General features: G+C 36.0%; 1 protein-coding gene across 1 annotated transcript; it reads left to right on the top strand.

Annotated features, from left to right (window-relative positions):
• The first annotated feature begins 13,327 nt into the window (after positions 1–13,327).
• LOC114519768 (deleted in malignant brain tumors 1 protein-like) lies at positions 13,328–17,520 on the top strand. The gene is made up of 8 exons (XM_028539940.1): positions 13,328–13,394; positions 13,726–13,891; positions 13,973–14,046; positions 14,322–14,720; positions 15,478–15,798; positions 16,148–16,203; positions 16,307–16,460; positions 17,249–17,520. The coding sequence occupies exons 1-8, from the start codon at positions 13,328–13,330 to the stop codon at positions 17,518–17,520; spliced, it is 1,509 nt and encodes a 502-aa protein (XP_028395741.1).
• Positions 17,521–22,106: the final 4,586 nt, after the last annotated feature.

Raw genomic sequence — 22,106 nt, 5'->3', positions numbered from 1 at the left:
GTAATGCACTAAATGGTTAATTTGTGCTTTACTATACTTCTGTAGCTTCCATAAGCCAAATTTCACCGCGCACCCAAACAACTCGCAAGCCATATATTAGCATTACGAGGCATAATATGCCTTGGCAAGGTGCTAATTAAGTTGCATAATTGTCGGAAGTCTCTAAATGTATGTAAACAGACAAAACCAGATTTTAAAATGAATTGAGGGATTTTGCGTGTTACATATTAATATCGTACTTTTAAACCATGTGTATATATAGCTAATTTATTTACATCTGATAAACTTATCTGGCCTCCGTACGAAGCAGCTACTGATTAAAATCTATTCAAAATTAAGGACCGCATCCTAGGACGGACCTTTCAGCTTGAAATTCGTTGTCTTTAATGCAGTCTGACATAGCTACAAATTATACAACAATTGAAATACCCTAGGTAATATTTGAAGACATAAATACAGTGACCTAACGCGCGTTCGGTAGGGTTACGACGAGAACTAAAAGATCCTCATTTATTGGGGGCCAGGATAGATAACGAAACATCATAGTATAAGCAAAACGTGATTTATGACAAACAGCGAATTAGGGATCCCGCAGTACCAAGTATACCTCAAGACCCCATCCTTGGCTCTGTTCGTTACGCCACTGCATGAATATAGCAATTTAAATATGTACGTACATCTAGTCTAAAACTAGAGCCGGAGCAACAAGATCCTCAGTGCCCCGCTTACAAAATTGTCTTATTTCCTTAAAAAGGTATCTTTGTCTCCCCAGATCTAAGCCATCTGGCTCGATCGTTGCTGGCATGTTGAACGGTGGCAATTGCATAAATATAACTTATATATGGCATAAATATAACTCATGCATTGTAAATATTTATTTAGACTCTTAATTCACAAAAAAATACTTAATATATATTGATATATGCACATTTCAGCACAATTCACTCCCCATGTATATTTTGGTTGTAATTTGATTTCTCTCGACTTGCTTCTCGAATCGGAAACGTGGAACGCGGAAAAGGCTCAAAATCGTATAAATGATAGAGACTGTATGAGAGTAATGAACCTATATCAATGATGTTCATTGTGTGACTTTTTTATTACAAAAAAAATTCCGTGTTTTGTGAGGTTGAGTTTTGCGCTATGTTTTAAAGTGCGTGCAGTCCTTCATTGCGCACAACTGGGCTGACACAAGCCCAAAGGGCAAGTTGCCAAGCTAACGTTTACAAACATTTAAGTTTGACCTTTCAGATATTTTGCCACATATATTTCGCTATATATAATTCATCAGAAAAGGAGCATTGGAATTTATCTTGCTTGGACAACATATCAGCTGTTGGGCAACAGGAATATTTTCACTAATTTTGATTTGGGCTCCCATGATTAGAAATTACATTCCGGATATTAAATTGCAATTATGCATGGTCATTGCACCTTGAAGCCTGCCAGCTAGAGCGGCAAAATGAGCAAATTTGAAATGGCGCCTGTCAACTGTTTATGCGTGCATGAGCGCGCGGGTAAAGATCTTTACCAATAATTTCGCGAAGACTGTCCCAAATATTTGCTGGATATTAGCATCTATGGAGAAGTCAAGGCGTTTTAACGCAAGCATATATAAAGGTTAATACCAGGTATGAACACTAAATGAAACATTAGCTATGATATAAGAAAGTCATGACTTGGCCACTTTATTAGGCGCGCTTGCAATTATTTTCCTCCAAGCATTGAAATCAGGCTTATTGATGAAATCATCAACAGAATTCGTATAACGGTTCTCTCGATTTAAACTAAAGTTTTTTTTCCCTTGAGTGTATTTGCTTGGCTAAACTGTAGCTCTCTATTGACCATGCATATATATCGAAATATGACACGCATTCGAAGTAAGATTTCATATAGATGATCATGCAATTGTATATAACAAGACGTTCTCAATTGCATTTTATGTATATGTTAACGCGAGTAAAATGTATTCGGATATAAATGCGCACTGCAATATAACTCTTTAGATTGCTTATCATGGCCGGTGGAATCAAGTTGGGCCACGATCATCCAATCATTCCGAATAAACATGACATGAAAGGTTGCCAGACCTTGAAAATGGCTTGGCTGAGGTTAGAAAAGTTGTTAGCTTGGGCCGTGGTGGTTACAATTTATAGGATGCATTTACTTACATTGAAACAACAATTGTTTACAAACTTTGCTGACATTTTTCATAAAAAAGGGGTAGATGCTACCTCGAAATATATATAATTATATGATATAAAAAGATTTCGCCAGACAAAATGGATTAATGCTTTCATGCATGTCTTAAATAATCTTGATTAGTTAATTTTACTGTAAGCAGGAGGCACAAATTGTGTCACAAGTAGATGTCTCGAAGATGTTGAGGATCGTTTGTTTCTTAAAATGGTGAGTATAAACTCCCCTGTGCATGCATTTGGCATTGTCGTTTCTATATGGGCGGCAGCATTGCTATATGCTTTGCAGAAAAAATTATTTGCACTCTTTGTGATTTAAAAACCCGGTTCTATATGGGCGTCTGCTATTGCTATATGCTTTAGTGAAAATACTGTGCAATCTTTTCTTGCTGCCGGGGTTGAGTATTAAGTTGTTTTGCAGGGCGGAACTGAATTCGGACCTTCGGGATTGCGGTGGTTTGAAATGAAGATTTCGAAAATTATCCCATTAATTTACGCGCGTTCTATTTCTTTAGGTCACTATTGTTAGGCTCATGCAGGTAGCATAGGTATTTACACAGTTACCTATGTAGATGGTCGAATATTTGGGGAAAATAAAATATTTCCTGATGAATATGACCACCAGGAATTTAGTTAACTAATTTAATATCACAAGTATTAATTAGCGATATACTGGTTCATAAGTCATAACACATGCATATGTGATCGTATGGTCACAAAACATATCACTTACATGAAAAAATATGGCGGCAGAAATAGGGACATTGCAGCTTTAGCTTTGCGAAGAAAATATGGCGATGGTGCATGCAGTGGATAAAATAGATTATTATCAAATTTTTAAATATTCTTAAGGTATAATGATGCCCTTAGTTGCTACTGACAGTACTGTGTATAGGCGACATTCCGCGACAAGCTTGACCGCAGCTAGAGGCTATTGCCGCACGGAACATATTGTGAGCACTAGGTAAATATCCAAGCTTATATTTTAAATATTTTATTACCGCGCAATGCATTGCTGAAATTGAAATGTGGATTTTCACGTGCATAAATGGTTGGGATATTTAATGTAGTAGGCTATTTATACCAAATAAGTTTTGACAGCATGCAAGCACACGTTACTACGCTGGTTCGTATACAAACGAGCTTTGCGTATGCGATATTCTGTATAACTGTTATTAATGTCTGGTTATCATCTGTAAACAACTTGATCCTTGCGATAATTAATTTAGTCGTTTGCGCGTCAAAGAGTATAAGCAATAGTGTACAATGGAATCTCTTGTGTTTAGTTTAACATAAAATATGTATCCAGTAGCTGAAACTCAACCAAACTTAGACGGTGACCAATGACATTGCCTATGATATTATTATCGAAGCCAGGCCATTTATGGCAATCTTCGTTTACTCTCGGTTTAGAGCCGTGTTAATAAAACGGATGCATGCATGATGTGTTTATATGTCCTTAACCACCCATACATATAGTTTGTCCGTGGAGAGATTTACAAAATCTGTTACGTTGTTGCAAATAAACACGCGCTGAATATTTTGATGGGTATAGTTGCAGATGATGCATTGATTAATTTGACGTAACGATGATAATTTGTACTAATAACTGAAGGCTTTCTAACGATTAATAAACCCGAATTTTGATGCAAAATGCAAATGTATATATGTATATAAAGTATAAAATAAAGTGATTTAGGTAGTTTAGCTAATAAATTTAGTTAAACATTCAAATGAAGGTATAGCTATTTATATGTACACGCATACTTGCGCCAACACATGTTACGTGTTTGAAAATATTTCCTATTCTTTTAATTAGTCAATAATATCTTGCGTCAATCATACGCGCAACAGGCGTTCAGACTAATTCGTTAAAACCGTTCATAAACATAAATCGTTCAAACGGCTTCAGATTGAACGTTTATTTATCCGTTCGTATTCTCGACTTTAAACGTTCACATTTTTAGCTGAATTCGTCAAAACGTTTTTTGGGTTCGTTGAAACGTTATTACAGATCGTTCACTACCCGTTCGTTATCCGTTCGTTTTGCCGTTTCAACGAAATATCGTTAACGTACGTTTTCCCGTGGAAGGTCACATATATCTTATCTTCAGACTAGGCACTGTATTCAGAGTTGTTTGATTGAGAATTACAGTGGAAGAATTTTAGAGAAATAAGTATATTATAGGTAAATCATTGCTATCTAAAATATACAAATAATGCAAAATTATTATACCAATGAGTTATCTTGTCTTTATGTACATGGAATATGAATAAACAATAACATCCAAAAAATGTCGATGAAATATCCTCATACATTGAATCTTCTATTCTAAAGAAAAATAGAACATAAGTATTATATACATGCAATTAATTAAGGAATAACCATAAAAATGCATTGTGTGAATGTGTCAAAGTGATGAACAATGGAATTTTTAAAAATTGTATTGAGCCACCTTAAATGGATGTGTGAGAATCACATTTTGGTATGAATCGATCAATTGGAAGGAGAAATTGAAAAATGTGTTTCATAATAATAATATGTGGAAGTTCTACTTTTCAAGCACATTTGTTCTTACAAGTTTATAAACCTCATAGAGCCACCTTAACAAAATGCACTGCAATGAAACAAGAAAAGCTAGTGTAAAAGGCAAAATTGTGGGAGGACCTCCCGCCCCGATTTCCTTAAAGAAGAGATATATGAACACTGAACATGTTATTTCAGCACACACAATAGTTTATGAGTGTCCCACACATAGTTAAGGAAAAATAACATATTTTCATTATACACATCTGAATCTTTTGGGTGATTTTCATATATACCAGCAATGTGTCATAATGAAATTGCAGTATTTTTTTATGAAACACTTAATGACCTGAATTTTCCAAATAATTTGTATTCCAAGAATATATAGATCATAACTATACAGTGTTTCTTAAAAGCAAACAATGAATTTTGCAACTTTACACTAAAATAAAAGGACATACTATTTGTAATACAAGGCCAACAAAATGGCAGACCTCAGGTCAAAATATTAAAATTATTGCGAGGACCTCCCGCTCCGATTTCCTTCAAAATATGCATATTTCACCCTAGGTAACCCAAAGGTATTTGTGTTTTAATCTAAAGCGTCCATCCAGTTTAATGTCGCGGTCTGTGAAGTAAACACCAATTGCTATATTTGTATTATAATAAGATAAGGTTGGCAACTAAATATAAATTAACCACGTACACCCTCAAAACTATCGACAAAAAACATTGAAAATATGAAACATAACTCACAAAAAACATCATAACAACAAAATTTGATGTTTTTAATTGCTTCCCAGTACATTTTCTTGTTGAATACAACTCTAGAAATACGAAAAATTTAGCGATACTTTTCGTGTTGCCATGAATTTTTTCGCCGTAACGATGCGGGATGTCTTTTGCCTAGCGCTGGTTTTCGATTCAAATGGCGAAGCAGCGACCTCATTGGCTCTTAAAATTGGCGAACACCAATTTAATTATTCGCCAATTTTAAGAGCCAATGAGGTCGCTGCTTCGCCATTTGAATCGAAAACCAGCGCTAGGCAAAAGACATCCCGCATCGTTACGGCGAAAAAATTCATGGCAACACGAAAAGTATCGCTAAATTTTTCGTATTTCTAGAGTTGTATTCAACAAGAAAATGTACTGGGAAGCAATTAAAAACATCAAATTTTGTTGTTATGATGTTTTTTGTGAGTTATGTTTCATATTTTCAATGTTTTTTGTCGATAGTTTTGAGGGTGTACGTGGTTAATTTATATTTAGTTGCCGACCTTATCTTATTATAATACAAATATAGCAATTGGTGTTTACTTCACAGACCGCGACATTAAACTGGATGGACGCTTTAGATTAAAACACAAATACCTTTGGGTTACCTAGGATTTCACTATCACTAGCTCAACAGTTAATACATAAAAGCATACTAATGTCCCAAACATGGATAAGTGGAAAATCATATTTTTTCACATTTTTTACCATTTCAACCTATTTGTAGAAATGGAGCTAGTCTCACACATTTGTGTCAATAAAACTTGACTTAATATCTGACTTAATATGGCTTTATGGAATACAAATTACGTCAATAAAAACTGACAATATCCAGCTATGACTGCCTATACTTTGTCTTGATGTTTACGAACGATTGCGTCCAAAATATCACAAAATATACAAAGGAATAGAACGAATCGTGGAAAAAAAGCAAAATAAACTACTCTCGGGAAATAATGAACAATTGAAGAGACATTAAAATGCAACGACAATCTGATTTTAGAATATTTGCATAAAAGGGTCAAACATCGTCACCACAGGGGTACTTTTACCCGCAATAAATGCATTAAATATAAAAATAAAGCAGCAAAATTAGCCGTACCTGGAAAAGTTCGATAGCCAAACATCACTCCTTCTAGGCTCTCTCCAAAAATAGTCGCAGTCGTTTCCTTCCAAAAATAAGGTGTCAGGCTTGCAGATATCCCAGGCTTGTGTTTATTCTGAAATCGTAATGCACCCAACTGGAAAATTACCCTGGTAATTCACCGAAAGCATGCAACCACGCCGCCATTCAACCAAAACATGCAAATCGCTTCATTCTCGCGCAAGGCATGACGGTATTTTTGAGCGCTCATTACTCGATATTCTAAAAAATCTCCTCTTAAAACAGATAAATACATAAATGTTATTTACAGTCTGCGAGGTCCGGATAGAGAAATATTTTCCAAAGGAGAATTAAACATAAAGTTCTATTATATATGTTTTACCCTGAGCTAACAAAAGGGGTCAATTGGCTTATTCCATTGTGTTCTATTGTATTGTTCGTATCGTAATTTATGAATATTGCCTCAAATGTCTCACTTCCTCAATTGTTTTAGAAATGTACATAATTATTAATTGGACATTACATGCAAAACTTTGAGAATCTATTTCATCACTTTTAACGTTGACGATTTTATAGGGAATAAGCGTAATGACAAGTAAATAACAAGGAGGGATTTCGTTTTAGACCAATCAGCAAGTTTGTTTTCATTTTCAGTAATCCAATCAGAATGTATAAATTTTGATAAGTACAATATTAATTATTTTACCTTTTTACCTGATTACCTTTGCCTAAAAAATGTAAACAAATATGGCGATTAGTTTAAAACGAAATTCCTCCTTGTTCAAGTAACTCACGTGTTGCTAAATTATGGTTAGCTTAAAAAATACACGATTATGATTGTCCATTTATGTCACTAGCAATGAGTTACAGCTTCTTTAAACAACCTGCCATTTTCTCTTTTTCTTAGGAGGATGTGGGATGCATAAGTGAACAGGAGTTCATTGCATATTCTAAACCAGGAGCCCTCACTGGATTGGTTAATTGGACAATACCCGAAGTCACATGTTCTGATTACAAAAGGGGCCAGGTTGATCCACCTGATCTCACACCTCCTGCAAATTTCTCAGTGGGCGAGCACGTAATTACCTACCCGTACTCGTATAAACGTGGTGGCAAAATGGTTCAATTTAAATGTTTTGTCAACTTTACTGTTGTTCGTGAGTATTTAGCCGGTTTCATTATTCACAACCGGGGTTAGTAACGCAGATACACTGGGCTAAGGTTAGGGCTGCTTTCCATTGTCGCGTTTTTCATACGCACGTACACGAATGTAAATGTTTAAAACCTTATACATGTCATATTTGAAAAAGCCAGGTGAATGAATCGACAGAACTTAGTTTTCCGCATATTTTGAAAATGCATTTGTTAACCAACGTGGTAAATAATAAAAATTTGGAAGCATTTAAACTTTTCCTCGCGTAAAAAATCAACCCGGCAGTGGAAAGCATCCCCAAGAGGTGGGGAAACAACAAGGTAGAGTTGAAGATTAATTTTCTTTGATTTCGCGCCAGACGTATGGAATACGGATGTTTCCGCAAGAAACTGGTTTTGTCAAATATATTTTCATATTTTTTCATCTGAAAGTTTAAATTTAAAATATTTTACCCAACTACAAGCCGTCAAAGCTACCTCAGAAAAATGATTTAGGGCGCTTTCCATTAAGTGGCCAAAATGGTCAGACCGGTCGTATTTTGAATTGAAATACAGAATTTCGTTAAAAATATAATAGATGTAAATAACATTAAATCTGAATGCAGATTTCTTAAAACACTCTAAAATACCAGTAATCTGTCTGTACTGAAATACAACAGGACCGGTCTGGCCTTTTTTACCGTATAAAGGTAAGCGCACTTAGAACTTTGTACCGATCCGGGGTGAAAAAAATAAACACCTCATCGTGTCAGTTTTTTTTTGGTATACAGAATCCTTAGTTGTTTTCTTTTCTTCGTGCTTAAAAACGTTTTCCTTTTTTAGCCTGTGAATGTCCATGTCCGCAAACAGTGGAAAAAGATGTAGACTATTCGGGAAGGGCCTTTGTCAGTTGGGTAGAACCTAAACCGAATTGCCCAACCATACAAAGTTCAGGTAATCCGATCACAACCAGTGGATATTTTGGTGTTGGAAATAACACACAGAACTACAGCTACACGTACAGCAACGAGATTCAATCATTTGTTATTGAATGCCATGTAACAATTGTGGTAGTAACTAAAGGTAGGTTAATAGCATTTCAACTAACATAGTAACGCTACTGTATTTATTATACTTTGAGCTGGTTAATCTGGGGTATAGAAATAATAGACAATAATATCTATTATTTCTATGGTCGGGGGCTTCATCAGTTAATTAATTAACTGGTTAAAATTGGTGGAGTGCGATTTGGTGTGAAATCAAACGCCGGATTACAAAATCGCACGACCGCGAAGCGGGAGTGTGACTTGTAGTCACAAGTGTGATTTGTAATCAAAAGTAGTTGGGTAATTACTATTCTTAACTAATATCTAATATCTACTATATAGGATCATTGTCATACATCTCCCCCCCACCCCCCTCCCCCCAATCAATGTTGGTTACACGTTTGCGAACAAAATGTCCGTCTATTTGGGACACAACATCGCGCGCAGGGGATCTGGGCTCGTGTTTTAAATCGGAATATTGGTTACCCATCCCAACCTTTTGCACATGATTAAAGGTCACACGGCAGATTACATAAAAACAATGACGTAATGACATATGAACAATATCAAACAATATATCACGTAATAAACATTTGCCAGCAAAAGTGCAAGAGGTCCGCATTTGGACACTTTACACCTGAGATGGATATCTATCCACCTTCCCTTTATGCCAGGGTGTAATTCCTATAATCTTCAAGAATAATTTTACAAAAATTTATTAATATGATTGGAAGTTAGAGCTGTACTAGAAATACATGCATGCAAAATCCCCTCGCCTGAAGTAATAAACCTATATTTCGATTAGCGAAATTCTATGATACTCGTTTCTGCTGAATGGTCGAAGTCGTATGAGTAAAATTCTATATCAAGTACAATTAGAAAGTCGACTATCAAGCTATCACATTCAACTATAATCGTAATTCATTAATTGTGCTACGAATAGTTTTAAATACTACAATTTTTAGCGAAATCTCAATTCCTTTTTAAACAGATTCACCTTTAAAAATAAATGCTTTCCCAATCAAAATCATTTTAACGAAACGGACGAATAAATTCAAGGAGGATTCGTACATTTTTTGATAAATCTACAAGTTAAACTTACGAAATACTTGCATGCTTTAAAATACAAAAATCCACCTATTTACCTGTTCAAAAACACTCCAAAAAATGCTTTAAAATCGTAGATATTTCACCATCTATTTGAATCTAAGTTTTTCGATCCGAAAGCATCATTTACTTTACATTTTAATCAATTTTACGATTGAATTTTTCCGTATATTTTCAAAACCATCCAAATGAAAAATATTTTTAAAAAAAAATAATTCAAAATATCAGTTATGCTGACGCTAACCAAAATTTTAATTGAGCCAATCGCACGCTTCCAAACGTTTGTTAGTTACCAGTTTTATCTCGTCTTAAACTTACGCATGCGCATAACTTACAAAAACGCCCAACGTCCATGACATAATGGCGGAAAACTTTCATTTCGCATTTGCATTCCCGGGCGTGACTAAAATCTCCGGGCGGAATTAGTACCCTCGCCCGGTGCTTCGCACCGGCTCGGGGATTAATTTAATCCGACTTACTCTGGAACCGCCACTGGTCGCTTATAATTTGGTTTTAATAATTTCCAGGTGTACCAATCCAGTTAAAAGGGCCTTCAAGTTCAAATGGTGTTGGTCGTGTGGAGATATTCTATAACGGAAAATGGGGAACAATCTGTGACGACGAATGGGATATCAAAGATGCTCAAGTTGTGTGTCGTCAACTTGGTTATCAGAAAGCCCTTACGGCCCTTCAGGGATATCTTGTTCCTTCTGGTTCAGGGCAGATTTGGTTAGACAATGTTCGTTGTTCTGGGAATGAGCAAAATTTGACCAGTTGTTCCCATAGAGGCTGGGTAGTCCATGACTGTCATCATTCTGAAGATGCTGGAGTCAACTGCTTTGGTAATTGGCATTTACATTTTGCAACCAAATCTTATCAATCAGCTTCCTTCAATTTTCAGCCTTGTACCCAGGCGCTTTAGTAGAAAAACATATAACGTTGAGTATATACAGCTACTATTTAAGTTCGTAATCACCGAGCCTGAGGCTAACTGGAAGCAGCAAAACAACTACAGATGTAGATTGTAAATTTTAACCAGGCATAAACATTTCCTAGTAATTTTTTTATGTTTATTGAAATATTCAGCAGTTTCGGTCTTTCGGATAAAAGTTGCGCACATTGGTACAAGTCTGGCAGGAATCTGATGGAATTTATATCATAAATCCGACACCTACCATTTCAAAACCCTTGAATTGTATATTTTTTATAATTATCGCTCAGTTTTATCCTATCTTTTCACACTTTATTTTGTATAAAGTTTTTAAAGCACTTTTACAAAAACGTTTGCGAAATTACAGCTAATTTTGTATTTTGCCATGCGATCAGAAAGTTGCTAATTACCAGTTTTTATTCGTTCAGATTTTGCGCGTACGTACAAATTCTAATGATCACGGCCCATTACATAGAACTTGGGCAACCTGTTGTATACCCGCGTCACAGAATACGTGGTATCAGAAATGTAACTTCGTGTCCTAAAATTTTCCCAAAATACAGGCGTCATACAGAAGCCATCATTCGTTGTCATTTTTCATTATTTCGCCGTTTAATTTTAGTAGTAATTTTTGTTTTTTAATTGATTAAAATAAATCAATTTATTTTGAAATGTGTTTTCATCTCCGTCAAAGCCAAAACATTAATGAAACTACAATCATTTTTAAAAGTAGTTGGGCAATTACTATTTTTAAACAAAATCTACTATATATGATCATTGCCATACAACTCCCCCACCCTCCTTCCCCAATCAATGATGGTTACACGTTTCCAAAAAAATGTCCGTCTTCTTGGGACACAAGATTAAAAAGGGGCGTGAGGGATCTCAGCTCGTGTTTTAAATTGGAAATTTGGTTACCTGCCCCAAGCCTTTAGAAAATGATTGTAGGCTACACGGCAGAGGTCATAAAAACAATGACGTAATGACAAATGAAGAATATCACACAATATATCACGTCATAAACATTTGCCAGCAAAACTGCAAGAGGTCTTCATTTGGACACTTTACACCTAAGATGGATATCTATCCAACTTCCATTTATGCCAGGGTGTAATTCCTATAATCTCCAAGAATAACTTTACAAAAATTTATTAATATGATTGGAAGTTAGAGCTGTATTAATTTAATCTGACTTACGCTGGAACCGCCACTGGTCGCTTACTAGTCCGTTGTCGTATATTCCAGGTGTATCAATCCAGTTAAAAGGGCCTTCAAGTTCAAATGGTGTTGGTCGTGTGGAGATATTCTATAACGGAACATGGGGAACAATCTGTGACGACGAATGGGATATCGAGGATGCTCAAGTTGTATGTCGTCAACTTGGTTATCAGAAAGGTTTTGCGGCTTTTCAGGGAAATCTTGTTCCTTCTGGTTCTGGGCAGATATGGTTAGACGATGTTCGCGTTGTTCTGGGAATGAGCAAAATCTGGCCAGTTGTTCCCTTAAAGACTGGGGAGTCCATGACTGTCATCATTCTGAAGATGCTGGAGTAAAATGCTTTGGTAATCGGCATTTACATTTTTGTAACCAAATCTTATCAATCAGCTTTCTTCAATCTTCAGCCTTGTACCGAAGTGCTTTAGTAGAAAAACATATAACGTTGCGTTGAGCTACTATTTAAGTTCGTAATCACCGAGCTTGAGGCTAACTGGAAACAGCAAAACAACTACAGCTGTAGATTGTAAATTTTAACCAGGCATAAACATTTCCTAGCAATTTTTTTATGTTTATTGTAATATTCAACAGTTTCACATAAAAGCTGCGCACATTGGTACAAGTCTGGCAGGAGATTTGATGGAATTTACATAATAAATCCGACACGTACCTTTTCAAAACCCTTGAATTGCGTATTTTTATAGTTATCGCTCAGTTTTATGCTATCTTTTCACATTTGATTTTGTATTAAGTTTTTAAAGTAATTTTAAAAAAACGTTTGCGAAATTAGAGTTCAGAAAGTTGGTAATTACCAGTTTTTATTTGTTCAGATTTTGCGTGTACGTACAAATTTTGATGACCACGGCCCATTATATAGAATTTGGGCAACCTGTTACATACCCGCGTCACAGAATACATAAATAGGGAGATTTAGCATGAGGACGTGAACGTCAAAGACGACGTGAAAATTGCGAGTAAATGACGTGGCATGTCCATATTTGGGCGCATCACGCCATTTATTTGCCATTTTCACGTCGTCTTTGACGTTCACGTCCTAATGCTAAATCGACCTATGATCAGAAATATAACTTCGTGTCCCAAAATTTTCCAAAATGCAGACGTCATACATTGTGTTTTCATCTCCGTTAATGCCAAAACATCAGTGAAATACAATCATTTTTAAAAGTAGTTGGGCAATTACTATTTTTAACTAAATTTTGTAATATAGGATCATTGCCATACAACCCCCCCCCCCTTCCCCAAATCAAAAATGGTTACCAGTTTGCGAACAAAATGTCCGTCTACTTAGGACACAACATTGAAAAGGGGGCGCGGATGATCTGGGTTTGTGTTGAAATCGGTAATTTGGTACCATGTCCCAAGCCTTTTGAAAATGATTGTAGGTCACACGGCAAAAGTCATAAAAACAATGACGTAATGACAAATCAGTGAAGAATATCACACAATATATCACGTAATAAACATTTGCCAGCAAAACTGCAAGAGGTCTGCCTTTGGACACTTTACACCTGACATGGATGTCTATCCATGTTTATGTAATTCCTATAATCTCCAAGAATAATTTTACAAAAGCCTATTATTATGATTGCAAGTTAGAGCTGTATTAATTTAATCTGACTTACGCTGGAACCGCCACTGGTCGCTTACTAGTCCGTTGTCATAATTTCCAGGGCTATCAATCCAGTTGAAAGGGCCTTCAAGTTCAAATGGTGTTGGTCGTGTGGAAATATTCTATAACGGAAAATGGGGAACAATCTGTGACGACGAATGGGATATCAAGGATGCTCAAGTTGTTTGTCGTCAACTTGGTTATGAACAAGCCCTTGCAGCCCTTTGGTTAGACGATGTTCCTTTTCGTTCAGGGCAGATATGATTAGACAATGTTCGTTGTTCTGGGAATGAGCAAAATCTGGCCAGTTGTTCCCATGGAGACTGGGGAGTCCACAACTGTGGTCATTTTGAGGGTGCTGGAGTGAAATGTGCTCGAAAAGGTAAATTATCTGACGCTTACAATTTCATATCATGATATCCAAAACATTTAGCAAAACACTCATCTTCGGTCATACTGAAGATGCTGGAGTGAAATGCTTTGGTAATTGGCATTTAGATTTCTGCAACCAAATCTTATCAATCAGCTTCCTTCAATCTTCAGCCTTGTACCCAGGCGCTTTAGTAGAAAAACATGTAACGTTGCGTTCAGCTACTATTTAACAAGGCATAAACATTTCCTAGTAAATTTTTTTATGTTTATTGTAATATTCAACAGTTTCAGTTAAAAGTTGCGCACATTGGTACAAGTCTGGTAGGAGATCTGATGGAATTTACATCATAAATCCGGATGGTAAGGGTTCTTTTCAGGACTGGTGTGATATGACAACCAATGAAGGAGGATGGACGGTGATTCAGAGAAGGAAAGATCCAAGTGTGGATTTTTATCGTGGTTGGTCAGAATATAAAACAGGATTTGGCACTCTCTCTGGGAATTTTTGGCTTGGTTTAGACAAAATAAATCGTTTAACAGAATCTGGTCAAAACACATCAAGAATTATACTAAAGTCTGGTGATGCGATAGCTTCTGTAAACTATTCGATGTTTTCTGTGAGTTCTGAATCTGAGGGTTATAAACTGAACGTTGGTGGATTTTCCACAGAGGGTAAATATACAGGTAGCTACTGTCCAGAAATAGGCCAATCTCAACTAGGCGGAATTTTTCGTCTGATATTCTTTTCAATTATGAAAATTCGACCGTAGCGGATTCCCTTCACCGGTCAAAATTAAAAAGAAAATCGAAGGAAAAATTTCGTTTCGAAAAATTCCGCCTAGTGGAAAACTGCCCTGACACTGCAGTTGCGGTTGCAATTCGGTCGCGGTCGACCGCAAATGAAAGGAATACGTTTATAGCTTCTGTTCGGTTCCTAACGAAATTTTAAGAACAGCTGAGATATTCGACAGCACAATAAACATATCGAAAAAATCTTAAGAAATGTCTGTCAGACCGAGTTAATATAAGCCAAGGTGTTAAACCTCCGTCTCACCACGGTTTGACCTTGGTTTGAGCTCGATTCAACCGCGATGAGACCGAGGTTTAACGTAGATTAACCTTGATTTGTTAGGTTACTTCTGGACAGTACTGTAGTCAACTGGGTTTTCGAGTCATTTCACAATTTTAGTGTGGAGTCAACCCTGTGTATAGTAACTGAGGGTTTGTTGCATGCATGGGTTCTTGCAATCATAATTTATAATGTATCAAAAAGCTGGTCAACTCTCTTTCGTGGCAAGTATTTTGTATTTAACTAATGTTTAAAATGGCAGGCAAAAATTTAGGCTGAATTTTAATTTGCCAGCCATAATTAAGAAGATGATAACTATGACGTCATCTCAAAAAGTCAGCCGTTTTATTATTATCGCATCTTCATTTTCAGGACCAACTATCAGGCTGCGGGGGGCATTAAGATCAAATGGTACAGGTCGTGTGGAAGTATTCCATAACGGAAAATGGGGAACAATCTGTGACGATAACTGGGATATTAAAGATGCTGAAGTTGTGTGTCGTCAACTTGCTTATAAAAAAGCTAAAGAAGCCTTGCAAGGAAAGTATGTTCCCTCTGGCACTGGACCGATATGGTTAGACGACGTTCATTGCACTGGGAATGAACAAGAACTAACTAATTGTCCGTCTAAGAACTGGGGAAGCCATAATTGTCAACATTCTGATGATGCTGGGGTAAATTGTTCTCAAAAAGGTGAATTTGATAATCCAACATTCCTTGGAACGAAATCATTGCAATTAGCTTTTTTCTGCTCGCTTGTCTTGGTCAAGAGCTAGTTCAATGAGGAAACACTGAATGTTTAATTGTTTACGTACTGCAGTTTAATGAACACGTTAATAAAGGCATGTCAAAGTCCGCAAAAGCATTTTGATTGAATCCTACTCAATAATTCTAAAGCAGAGAAAATCGTAATTCTTAAGTTAGCCCGGAATTACTAAATAATTATTTTGCTCTTTGGAATGATATTTAGGTCCTAAATTTACTAAGTGTTGGTTTAGTGAGCTGTTGGTAATAACCCTCAGGATCATTGCCATAATTTTAGATCAAACAGTGAGGCTGCAAGAGCCATTAAGTTCCATGGGTATTGGTCGTGTGGAGGTATTTCATAAGGGAACATGGGGAACAATCTGTGACGACAAATGGGATATCAAGGATGCTCAAGTTGTGCGTCATCAACTTGGTTACCCTTGCGGTCCTTCAGGGAAATCTTGTCCCCTCTGGTTCAGGGCAGATATGGTTAGACGATGTTCGTTGTTCTGGGAAAGAGCAAAATCTGGCCAGTTGTTCCCATGGAGGCTGGGGACTCCACAACTGTCATCATTCTGAAGATGCTGGAGTAAAATGTGCTCCAGAAGGTATGTAATATGTAATCCATCATGATATCCAAAAAATTTATAGCAAATCAGTTTTCTTCACGTTTTCACGTGGAAAACAAAATGAAATCACATGCTTTACCTCGCTCTTATTGTTCTTGCTTAGGCTCGCCCCATGATGCTTAGCATCTTCCTAGGTCTAGTTACAATGACAAGGCAAACCGAATAGTGGAGAATTAATGGCTTGTTTTATAAAGCATGATAACTTACGAGAAACTCATGATAAAAAAGTGGAATTGCTTTTAATAGAAATGTAATTTTTTGTCTAGGAGGTGAATTTGCACTAGTAACTGATAAGATTGATGTAATAGTAAAAGTCTGGCCGACTTTGGACTGCCATAAATTTAGGGCTGTTTTCCATGGTGGCGTTTTTTGTTCGTACGTACACGCACGTAAAATTAAAAATTTAAGGCTGCTTTTCATGCACTTACGCGTTTTTTATACGCACGTATTCGTACGGAAAATTTTATATGCTTTTAAATTTTTATTATTTAACATCTAGGTCAACTAATGCGTACTAAAATATATATAGAAAACTAAGTTCATTCGATTTATTCACTTGACCTTGGTGTTAAATAGTAAAAATTTAGGAGCATTTAAAAATTTCCGTGCGTGTACCTGGGTATAAAAAACGCGTAACTGCATGGAAAGCAGCCGTAAGGCCTAAAAGAATAGTTAAATTTAATATTCTCATGATACACTGAACAAGTTTGTGCCGTTGTATCCGCTATAGTAAATACGAACTGAAAATCAATAAAATTTAATTTCAGAAAATGCTGGAGATTCGTTGATTGATAATAACGGGGCAAAATTCAGTACCAAAGATAGAGATAACGACATGTCAAGTGAATTTAACTGTGCTGTTCTCCACACTGGTGCATGGTGGTACAGTAACCATGACAACACATGTGGAAACTCCAATCTCAACGGTTTATTCCCCAGGGCAGGTATATCTTCAGGTGGAATGACATGGTACAACTGGAACAACAATCGACGATCTATGACAAAAAGTGAGATGAAACTCCGGCAGGCTGATTTGTAGAACAGCATTCCACGCAAGATTGTTGGTAATTTACAACACAGGCCTAGAAAACATTATTTCACTGAGTAATTGCAGTTAAATCCTGTAACAGAGGGTTGTAGAAATGATCATATTAAGGTTATTAATTGCTGCGGAGCGAGCGAGCCTGAAGCGAGCGAGCGTAGCAGTAGTCTAATTTGTGCAGAGAGGGGGTTTTGAGCTAAATTTTATTTAGCGCAAGGAATTGTGGTCGTGCGCGTTTTTTATGCGTAGAACACAAATTTTAAACTCGCTGAATGCTCATATCCATGTGCTTTTTTATTTCGATGGACAGGGTCTTCAAATTTTTGTTAAATTTTAAAGCTTCTGTTCTATTTTGACTATTCAAGGTAAGATATTTTCATCTTTCGTTCACATGTTACGTTTACAGTTACGTTTACAATTTTAACTTGTATATATTTATGAAACGCTAAAAGCATACAATCAATCACAGCTAGATTCATGCTGTTTATATACGAACTATATAAATTCTTCTAGAATATTAAGATGTACTATCCAATTTGCTAATTCGCTTTGCTTGAGCAGTTGAGCTGTCAGTGCTGTGAAGCAAAAGTCTTTTTTATCCATTGACATTTGCATTGTTTTGTTGATTTCCATATTTTGCATCAAATGATGTTTCAAGTATGCGGCTTGACGCTTGCGAGTCGTGTTTAATAACATCTGGAATAACATGACATAGTCGCAGATAAAATATGGAATTGATCGTCTAAATTGCCTGACTGAATCACTCAGATTCGTGCAATGTTTGACTTATTTTATATTAGGTTACTGTAAGCATAGGCATATGTTTTTATTCCTATTTTACAATGAGCTAAATGTTTTTGATATTTAGTGCTTTTACCGTGGTTTCTGATTACACGTCTTCTCGAGCGCGTTCAAAGTTCAAAGTATTAAGGAGAGAACGTTGTCTTGCGAGTTACAGCTCGTTGAAGTCAAAGTCTTTAGAACTTAGAAGCAGCTAGATTTAAAAATATTTTAACATACGAATCACAACAGGAATATTAAAGTGCCTATATCACTTGTGGGGTCTTTACGGATTTGAAAAGGCTTGAAAAATTAGTTTATAAGTTCTACAACCTTTTTTGATATAATTAAATAGTTTTGAAAATACGTCGGTTGGGGGGACTGGAACTCAGGAATGATTTGCAAACACGCCCGTCTTTTATAATGTAAACATGAAGAGTTTCACTGGCGATATAGTTTGCTCTTTTCAAGAAAAAAATGCGGGAACGGTGCGTTGTGTATGGCTGTAGCAACTGGGCGAGTTTTTCTCAAAATATTTTACGTTATTGGGAGATCGAAGTAAAATTACAATTGATTATATTATGTTTGAAAAGAACTCAGTCGGTTCCTGAGTCCCAGGCCCCCGAGCACGACGGAAATTTAGGCAAATCGTCATGTTTGGATGTAAATATTTCCGAAACTATTCAACTTTATCAAAAAGGGTTGTAGAACTTATAAACTAATTTTTCAAGCTATATTTAGCCTATTTAAATCCGTAAAGATCCCACTAGTGATATAGGCACTTTAACAATAATAGTAATATTTGGTAGAATTTTGCGCGCGTATTTATAGCGACATTTTCCCCGCAACAAAGTTGAAAGTATTGTACTTTTCAGTTTCCGCGCAGAAAATATTGTTTGGGCGCAAAATTCCGCCTAGCGAAAATACAGGCCCTGAGCAGTAGCATATGTTTAACAAAATAAAACATTTTTTTGGAACATGGATATTTGTTTTTGAAATATGCTATTTGTCTTTGTTGTAAGAGCCCATGTAAGTGTTTGGCCTCATGTGAAGAGTAACAAAACATCACTTTACCCTTGACAGCGGGAAAAACACTCCCGGGTCTATCCAACACCGGAGAAATTGCTATTCATGACACTGTAAAATGGCTATTTTCTGATGATTCGTTTTTGCCGAGTGCAATCTACAAATCTTTTGGGCAATTGAACATTTATAAATCTTTTTTCTTTATAGCAAATTTACTCGCGAAATCATAATACAGGGTGTATAAAAAAAAAGTAGACAATTTTGAAATGTTTAGAAAACTATGAATTTATCAAAATATCTCATAGATTTGTGCTAGTATGGGTACTTTGGCATCTTCAGGTCATTCTAACACTAAAAACAAACAGAAAAATTAACCTCGAAAAATGGAAGAGCGGTTTGTGGAAGCATCATTTTGAATTGCTTGTGCAAACATGAATGAGAGGTTTAAAATCCAATTTGAATTCAAGGGCTGAACGTTTGGGTATTTTTTTACAAAGAATCGAAATTTCAGAAATTTTGATGAAAATTAAGTCAGCCGCGCAACTGCGTAAAAGTGGGCTTTTTTTTTCTGCTACTCGCAGCTTGAGTAACTTTTTTCACAACACCATTGTTAGTTTAATCACCCGAGCAATCACTCATACATGAAATCGTTCGTGCATGAAAAAAGTTACTCAAGCTGCGAGTTAAACGGAAAAAAGCCCACGTTTACGCAGTTGCGCGGCTGACTTAATTTTCATCAAAATTTCTGAAATTTCGATTCTTTGTAAACAAATACCCAAACGGTCAGCCCTTGAATTCAAATTGGATTTTAAACCTTTCATTCATGTTTGCACAAGCCATTCAAAATGATGCTTCCACAAACCGCTCTTCCATTTTTCGAGGTTAATTTTTCTGTTTGTTTTTAGTGTTAGAATGACCTGAAGATGCCAAAGTACCCATACTAGCACAAATCTATGAGATTGATAAATTTATAGTTTTCTAAACATTTCAAAATTGTCTACTTTTTTTGATACACCCTGTATAAACCAGCCTATTTCAAAACAATTTCGAGATAAAAGTTAGAACTTGATATAGCATGTAATTACCTACATATTGACGTCATTGACAGTGTTCTCGCTAACAGGTGTTAATTCGTGTACAGCCCCAGCGAGTTAACGCTCAATAGAGGTTCACTTTACGTGTTTTAAACCTGCTATTACTATTAGTTAAAACGGATTTCGTTTACTAACATTTCATATAACAGTTCACTTGTAGCCTAAAATGCTTGCAGCAATCCCTACCTTGCAGGTAACCTAGTTATTAGACTAATAATGAATGTGTATGATACTATGATATACAATTGTAGGAATATTTCACGAGGCGAAAGATGGAATGTTTTTTCACTGAAATAGACATGGAAACATATAATACGACAGGTGTAGCCTTTCTTAATCATAACTATAAATTAAGAATTATGTTTCTTCTTCTTCTTTTGACTTATAATTTATCATATTGAACGCGGGGATGTTTATTTTAGAAAATCGCTATAGATTTGAATAAAGAGATAAAGACAAATTTATATCCGGATTATTTCTCAATGACAACGTCATTGTACAGTATATAATATTATTTTTAGTATAATCCTACAATAATTTAGCTAGACTCGCTTATTCAATAAACAATAAGAAAAACCTGCAAAAATAAAAACGTTTTTCAGAAATCTATCATTTTCTGCCAGGCGCTTCCTCACAAAATAAAACCACCCCAAGCACCACCGCGTGCTTGGCTTCTTTCAGCTGACCTCTATATAATAACTGAATGCAACGTTATATTATTTACAATGTTTTTTATTAAAGCGCCTGGGTACGAGGCTAGCTTTGGCCCTCCCAGAAAACGTTTTAGTATCAAAACAAATGTGTTTTCGTTGAAAAAATCATTAATTCAAACATTTCAAAACCTTGTTTCGGGTGCCCGGTTATTGGAAGCTTGCAAATGGTTGTATAGCTTTACATAGACACATACAAAAATAACAATTTCCTAGTCTCGTGTCTTCACTCGTACTTCCGCTTGGGGTTTCTACAGGCACTACAGGCGGTTCAGGGTTAGGCGGAATAAATTTCTACAGCTCAAAATCGTAATCGCATTGGTTGATTTTTATTTTAAAATATTCTTTAGAATCCATGACCAATATCGTTGTTTTTAAGGTATTTTGAGTTTTAAATTTAACCTTTTAATTTATTCCGCCGCTACACCCGTGACTAGTGACGTCACAACAAACCTTTAAAATCAGCTGGAGATTTCAGCTGTCCTACACTTTCCCTACCGAAGAAAACATTTATCATCATTTGGTGAATTGTGAAGCATCAAGTTTTTATCCCTGGCTTGTACGCAGGTATTTTCATAACGCTATACATGATTAGAGTAGACATTATATAATATGCATTAGCCCAACAACAACAACAACAAAATTATAGGCTATTTTCAATCTTAGCAAAAATTGGATTCTGTCTTAGACTGTGCATCACCAGATGTATATGGCAAAAGAGCTGTGGCTTTTGTAGCTTGTACTTTAATCATTTTACATCTATTTTCAGTTTTATGTCGAGTGTGATTATGAAAAACTAAATAGAACTGTTGCATTAAGCACAGACCCCGGGCATTAAGCAGACCGCTATAGTTTATAGGTAAAAAGGTAGTGGTTCTGTTGTCTGTCTTGGGAATTTTGTACGATCTGCTAAACTAAAAAATATGTTACTTTAAATTATACCTCTATCAACGAAATTACGAAATCAATCATT

Source organism: Dendronephthya gigantea, unplaced genomic scaffold (genome assembly GCF_004324835.1).
Source record: "Dendronephthya gigantea isolate DGI-Jeju-01 unplaced genomic scaffold, DenGig_1.0 000014F, whole genome shotgun sequence".
Lineage (NCBI taxonomy): Eukaryota > Metazoa > Cnidaria > Anthozoa > Malacalcyonacea > Nephtheidae > Dendronephthya > Dendronephthya gigantea.
The sequence above is the reverse complement of the archived record's forward strand: the minus strand, read 5'-3'. Positions and strand labels throughout refer to the sequence as shown.